Source organism: Asparagus officinalis, chromosome 6, assembly GCF_001876935.1.
Source record: "Asparagus officinalis chromosome 6, Aspof.V1, whole genome shotgun sequence".
Classification (NCBI taxonomy): Eukaryota; Viridiplantae; Streptophyta; class Magnoliopsida; order Asparagales; family Asparagaceae; genus Asparagus; species Asparagus officinalis.
The window spans coordinates 23,633,251-23,640,325 of NC_033799.1; the positions used below are offsets into that span (position 1 = coordinate 23,633,251).

The 7,075-nt window shown below is 52.0% G+C and overlaps 1 protein-coding gene across 1 annotated transcript; it reads right to left on the minus strand.

Moving 5' to 3' along the window:
- On the minus strand, positions 1,993 to 4,106 carry LOC109845913. Its single transcript, XM_020415159.1, has 2 exons — positions 3,990 to 4,106; positions 1,993 to 2,661 (listed from the first exon to the last, which is right to left on the minus strand). The coding sequence occupies exons 1-2, from the start codon at positions 4,104 to 4,106 to the stop codon at positions 1,993 to 1,995; spliced, it is 786 nt and encodes a 261-aa protein (XP_020270748.1).

The following is a 7,075-nucleotide window of genomic DNA, read 5'->3' on the forward strand; positions in this document are numbered from 1 at the left end:
AACGGCGCCAATCATCAGAGGTGATCATTAACCTGATGGGGATTTGTTGCGATCAGAGCAACTATGGAGACCTACCATTCTTCTGAAGAGGATTGGTAAGTGGGTTTTGTCAGAGGTTTGATGTTAACGTGACAGAGATTGTCGTGATTGGAACGACTTTGAGGACCCACCATCCTTTAGAAGAGGATTGGTAAGTTGATTCTGTCGAAAGTGACAGTGGGGGTCCCGCCATCCTATTGAAAAGGATTGGCGGGGGATTGTAGCTTTGGTCCTAACTGTCTGAAGGTTTGACCAAGTGGGCGTTTGATGTAGCCCACCTGAGATGCTAGTCCCGCTTGTTTTGAGAAGTTCGCCAAAACAGGGAGCTTAGCTCAAGAAGTGGATTTCGCCTAGACTGATAGGCTTTGTTTGATTTGAACGATTTGCCTGTACCGAGCGGTTCGCCTGTACTGGGAATCTGGCTCCGGAAATGGATTTCATCTAGACTGATAGGCTTGCCTGATCTGAGCAATTCGCCTGATATTAGCGGTTCGCCTGATCCGAGTGGTTTGCCTGTACTCAGCGGTTCGCCTGTATTGGTAATCTGGCAAAAAATGGAAGTGTAGGAACAGTTTTACCTCTTATACCGGTTGGAGGATTTTGAGGGCCAGTTTAGACTCGTGCACTCGTGGGAGTTGGTGCAGAAGAACTAGGGGTAGTACTTCTTCAGATATTTGCCGTTGATGGGCATCATGATCTTGTCGCCGTTTGGCTTGACGAGGCGGTAGGCGCCGTTCGAGTAGACTGTCTCTACTACGAATGGTCCTTCCCATTTGGACTGAAATTTGCCCTTCTTCTTGGAAGTGAGAATCATCAGTCGGTGAATGGCCAGTACCAGTTCTCCTTCCTTGAAGGCTCGGCGCCTGACTTTCTTGTCGAAAGCTTTAGCCATTCGGGCTTGATAGAACTCAATGTGCTGTTGAGCTTCTAATCGTTTGTCGTCCAACGCTTCAAGCTCTGCGAGCCGTCGTTGGTGATTATCCTCAACTGTCATCCCCGTTGCTAGGGCGACGTGGAGGGACGGGATTTGAATCTCCAAAGGCAACACAGCTTCATAGCCGTATACCAATGAATAGGGTGTGCTGCCAGTCGGTGTGCGAACCGTTGTGCGATATGCCCACAAGCTTTCGCCTAGCTTTTCATTCCAGTCACGTTTGCTAGTGGAGGTTAGCTTGGTCAAAATCTTGATGATTGTTTTGTTGAAGGCCTCGGCCAAACCATTCGCCGAAGGGTTGTAGGCCGTGGATGACAGGTTTTGTATTCAGAATTTGTCACAAAACCTGGTGAACGCATGGCTGACAAACTGCGTGCCGTTGTCATGAATGATACGCCGGGGTACACCGTATCGGTAGATGACATGGTGTTTGATGAATTTGATCACATCATTAGTCTTGACCTCTCTTAAGGGGATGGCTTCGGCCTATTTAGAGAAGTAGTCGGTGATCGCGAGGATGAATCGATGACCTCTCGCCGATGGCGGGGATATTGGTCCGACTATGTCCATCCCCCACGCTTCGAATGGCCAGGAAGCCTTCGTCGGGTACAAGTCTTCGGGAGGTTGGTGCATATAGATGGCGTGGATTTGGCATTCGTTGCAGCGCCTTGCGTAGGCGACTGCGTCGATAACCATCCCAGGCCAAAAATAGCCTATCCTCCACAGGCGGTCCCAAAGCTTGGGTCCAGGTTGGTGAGCCCCGCAAGTGCTGCTGTGGGCTTCTCGTAGGGCCTCCTGTGCCTCTGCCTTTGAAAGGCATCGAAGCAACAAGCCGTCGTATGACCTCCGATATAACGTCTTGGTGGTCGAATCGTAGTAGAACCTCGAAGCACGTCGTCGGACAGACTCCCGTTCTCTTGCGTCTTCAGGCAACATGCCGTACAGAACGTAATCGATGATTAGGAGGTGCCAGTCTTCCAGATCGGGCTGATCTGAGACTTGATGAGTGGTGTTTGCCTCTAGGACATCTTTCGGTCGAAAGAGCTCCGGCTTGCCACAGTGACCCATTGGGATGTCCCCAGCGGTTGGGCCATGTTGGCTGCCAAGGAGGCAAGGGTGTCCGTATGAGTGTTCTTGGAACGTAGCACATGTTCGATGTGGAAGCTTTCGAATGACCCCATCAGCTTGATTGCCGCTCTGTGAAGTGGGATTAGATCGTCATTTCGAACCTCGTACTCACCGGTCACTTGCTTGACGATAAGCTGAGAGTCGCCATACGCCTCGAGGCGCTTTATCCCTAATTCTTTCGCTAATTCGAACCCGATGAGTAATGCATTGTACTCAACCACGTTGTTGGTGCAGGGCTCAGTTAACGAGAAGGCTCGGGGCAGCACGTAGTTATGTGGAGAAGTGAAGACCACCCCCACTCCTGCAACAATAGAGCCGCTCGGGCCTGTGCGAGACACGCCATCAAAGAACATTTGCCAAACCTCTGATGATGAAGTTACATTGGCTTCAGGCGGTTCATCAGGCAAATCTTCAAATAGGTCTGCTTTCGCTCCCAGTGGGTGACTAGCCATAAGATCGCAGATGGCCTGTCCCTTGACTGACTTTTGTGGCATGAAATGGATGTCGTATTGGGACAACAGAAGTGCCCACCTGGCCAGACGCCAGTTTAGCGCGGCGGGCTGCATCATGAAAACTCGGATGGGGTTCATCCGGGAGATGATGTGGATTGTCTGGCCTACCAAGTAGTGTCGCATCTTTTGGATGGCGAATACCAAGGCCAGACATTCCTTTTCGATCATCGGGTATCGCTGTTTGGCACCTTGCAAGGTTCTACTTAGGTAGTAGATGCCCTGTTCGTATCCTTTGTCGTCATTTTGTGCCAAGAGGACGCCTAGAGAATGCTCCATAGCCCGTATATAGATGAGGAACGGCTTTCCGGAGACCGGAGCCGCCAGGACAGGCGGATTTGAGAGATAGTCCTTAATCTCTTCAAAGGCCCGTTGGCAAGGCTCATCCCATACGAAGGAAGTGCCTTTCTTCATTAGTTTGGAGAAGGGTTGACACTTACCCGAAAGATTCGAGATGAACCTTCGGATGTAAGCCAATCGTCCTTGAAGGCCTCTTAGCTCTTTAAGATTTTGGGGTGGTCGAAGCTCCTGGATAGTTCGCACCTTATCTGGGTCGATCTGGATCCCTTTTGTCGTGACGACGAAGCCAAGGAATTTGCCGCTGGACATCCCCAAGAATGACTTAGTAGGATTCATCTTGAGTTGATGAGTCCTCATGAGTTCGAACATCGCCCTCAGGTCTTGAAGGTGGTCCTCTTTATGGCGACTCTTCACGACCAGGTCGTCTATGTAGCATTCGACCGTCTTCCGGAGGTAATCCTGAAAGATCAAACTCATGGCACGCTGGTAGGTTGCGCCTGCGTTCTTGAGTCCGAAGGGCATAACAGTGTAGCAATACACCCACATCGGAGTTCTGAATGCAGTGTGTTTCTCGTCCTCGGGGTGCAATTTGATTTGATTATACCCCGAGAAACCATCCATGAAGGACATCCTCTCGAATCCGTACGTGTTGTCAATGATGACATCCGTGATGGGCAGAGGGAATTCATCTTTGGGACATGCAGCGTTGAGGTTTCTAACGTCGATGCAGATGCGGATCTTACCATTTTTCTTCAGGACCGGAACAATATTAGCCACCCAGTCGGGGTGTTGCTCCTCCCTGATGAAGCCGGACTCGATTAGCTTCTTCACTTCAGCCTCGATCGCCTCCATGATCTGAGGGCGAAATCGCCTCTGCTGTTGCTTGACTGGTTGGTGTCTGAGCCGATGTTGAGGCGATGCGTGGCGACCCGTGGATCCAGACCGGGCATATCCTCATAATTCCATGCGAAGATGTCGATGTACTCCCGTATGAGGTCAATGAGGTCCTCCTTCTCCTGGGGAGGTAGGCTGCCGCTGATGAATATGGGCTTGGGGTTTGCCTCGTCACCCATGTTCACCTGGAGGATTTCGTCCTCGGTTGGTGGCTCACGCTGCTCGAAGCGACTGCTCCATTGGGCATTAACATGGCGATCCCATGTCTCGTCATAGAGCGGAATTCGTCCATCCTCCGCCATTTCGAAGGGGTCTATCGTAGCCATGTTGATCGTAAGGCCATCGAATAGATCCCTCACGCTGACATCTGAGTCCCATGCCGAGGTTGATGACGATTGGTCTCCCGAACACGCATAATCGGAATCCTCGTTGGCGTAGAAACACAACTCCGAAGAGGAGGAGGAGTAGCCTAAGCCTCTCCGAGTCCTGTTGAAGTAATTGGAAGGTTTTCCTTTGGGCACGTAAGCAGGTCGGATGACCGTTTTGCACCCTCGGCCGTAATTCAGGCCCTCTAAACGTGTGAGATCATACCCCATCTCGCTCATCATGCGCTTCGCAACCTGACTGTATTGCGAAAACTGGGTCGTTGGGTCCTCGTCTTCTGATTCATCCCATAAGGTGCGTAGGGGGTGATCGACTCGGCCGAAGATAATATCTTTTTGATAATGCTTCCGGGCTGGCACGACGAACACAGCTTGCGATGATTTGATCGGCTGTGCCCTTGCAACGTACGACGAGCATACCGGCAAGTGTAGGGAGGGATCGCCGTAGAGTTTTGACAACAGGTTATTAGGATCCTCATCCTCGGACGTGGAACAAGACGACAAGTAAGAAAAGTTTGACTTTTTATTCATGATAATCTTTTCCGCCTGAACAGCGTTGGTTACATTATGACTCTCCTAACCAATTTCAATTGACTCGAAGTCGTTCAAGATTAGATTGTCGCCGTATTCGGGCTCGCTGTCTGCCTCGTTGTCGCTCTCTAGTTCTTCGACCGGTGGCTCGTCGGGGTCTTGGTACAGCAGAGAATCCATGAAGTAGTTCTCGACGCCTTTGAAGGGTTGCTTGTCAGCCACCACCGTCTTCACTTGCTCGTAATTATCCACGTATTTTAGGCACTGGTGCAACATGGACGGGACTATCCGGTTAGCATGGATCTACGGACGTCCTAAGAGCATGTTGTAGGAAGGCTCAGCGTTGATAACATAGCAGGTTACCTCCGTCTTCATGTCGCTTATTCAACATTTCAGGCGGATCTTGCCGATCGGCCGAGTCCCCGTGGCATTGAAGCCAAAGATGGTCGTCGTGGTCGAGGATAGGTGCTTCGATGGTATCCCTAAGCGCTTGATCAACTCCAGAGGGATGATGCTCAATGCAGAACCTGGGTCGACCTGGATTCGATCCACTTTCGCCGAACCGACGTACCCCGTGAAGTACAGCGGTCGGTCATGGGATGTGCTCTTGATGAGCATGTCCTCCGGGGTGAAGGTGATGCACGGGACCCGTCTCTCGGACGTTTGGCAACACGTTGCGCATTCCTGTCCCGCGTCCTCCTCCCTCGAGAAGTGGGTGGAGAAAACCTCCGAGTCGGCGAGTGCCTCTTGCAGAGCTTCTCGGGTAGGTCTGGACAGTCGGCAGGAGATTCGTAATGGATGCAAGCAGGGACGCGTCTTCAGCTCATGCGAGCCACAGGTATTGTGCTAGAAATGTTGGCCAGGTTGAGCCTGCCCCCCAGGATTGGGAGGGGTTTGTTGCAGCTGGTCTGCGGAGTCCTCCCGGTTCTTCCTTCTTGCGGGTATTCCTTCGCGAATTCCTTCCCTGCTCTCATGGAGAGAACAGTGGCTTCCTCCTCGGAGTCGGTCAGGGCGGTCATTGCCGTCTTTTCCCTACCTATGATGGTGGAGACGACATTGTAATGTTTTCCCTTAACCTCTTTCGAGGGCTTTGTAGTCCATTGTTCGTCAGTGAGGAGGTCCGGATGGACCCACATCACTTGGCCTGACGGCAGAATCTGCGGAGTTAGACCTTTCTCTCGCTGATTGTAAGGGTCATCATTGATGACCTTCAAGACCACCTTGGGGATAGGAGTCCTCCCTACCGGGGCTTGGACCTCTGGGAGACCTGTTCCAAAGCTCAGGGTGATCATATTCGTGGTCACCTGCTTTTGAACCTTCTCCTTCTTTAGGACTCCCGCGTCGTAAAGAGCTTAGGGTTTGTCCTTGAGGATGTAACACTTAGCCATGTGATGTCCCAGGAATCTGTGGTAGGCGCAGTAACCTGGTTCGTTGGTTTTGTCCGCCTCCTCGGGCTTCGTGGCCTCCGGTAGCTTGATCCGACCGCTCTTGAGCAGAGTATCGAGCGTTGCCACCACCTGATCTTCTTTGAAGTCATAATGCCGCGGGGGCGTGGTTCAAATTGCCTGGGTTTCGACCTCTGAGTAGCCTTTGGCGCCAGGGCGGAATCGACGGCCATGATCTCTTTTCCCCTTGTTCGAGGGGGATTCTTCGGTACGGCTGGTTCCGTGGTTCCCTTCTTGATCATGTTTTCTACTTGCTCGCCTTGACGAACAAGCTCCTTCCATGTTCGGGTTTCCACCGCGCCCACTTTGGATAGGATGTGGATCGAGAGATTGTTGCGGCACATCTCGATCAGCATGGATTTGGAAACTTGGTCCTGACAGTGGACGGACCGGTTCCGGAACCTCTTCACGAAGTCGTTGACTGACTCTGACTTCCGTTGCTTCTTGACGAGGAGGGTGGCCATCGACACCTCCGTGTCGTCATCGAAGAAGCGAGCCAGGAAGAGTCTCTCAGCATCGGCCCATGACTTGATGGAACCGGGTTCTAACTTGCGAAACCATTCAAAGGCCACCCCCTTGAGGGTGCCGATGAATAGTCGAGTAAGAATGGCGTCGTTTCCCGTCAGGAATCCGGTCTGCGCCATGAAGTAATAGATGTGTTGCGAGGGCGAGCCCTTGCCGTTGAATTGTACCAAGCTGATGGGCTTGAACTTCGCCGGGTAAGGGATTGTATCCCATTCAACAGGGTAGGGTCGGACCACCCCCAGCTTGTTCATGTTCTGCTGAAGCTTGAGGGCGTTGAGTTGATTTTGGAACTCGTCGAACCTCTTGTCGCGGGTGCTACCCCCAGTATGCGACGTCCCCAACGATGTCTTGGAAGAGTAGTCGGATTGCGGACCGGTGTTGTCTTCC

Bases quoted from the DNA above. Each gene is read 5' to 3' on its own strand.
- LOC109845913 (XM_020415159.1), bottom strand. From the start codon at position 4,106: ATGGCGGAGGATGGACGAATTCCGCTCTATGACGAGACATGGGATCGC. The intron at 2,662-3,989 runs GTGAACATGGGT...TTCATGATGCAG, and splicing joins CCGAGGACGAAATCCTCCAG to CCCGCCGCGCTAAACTGGCG.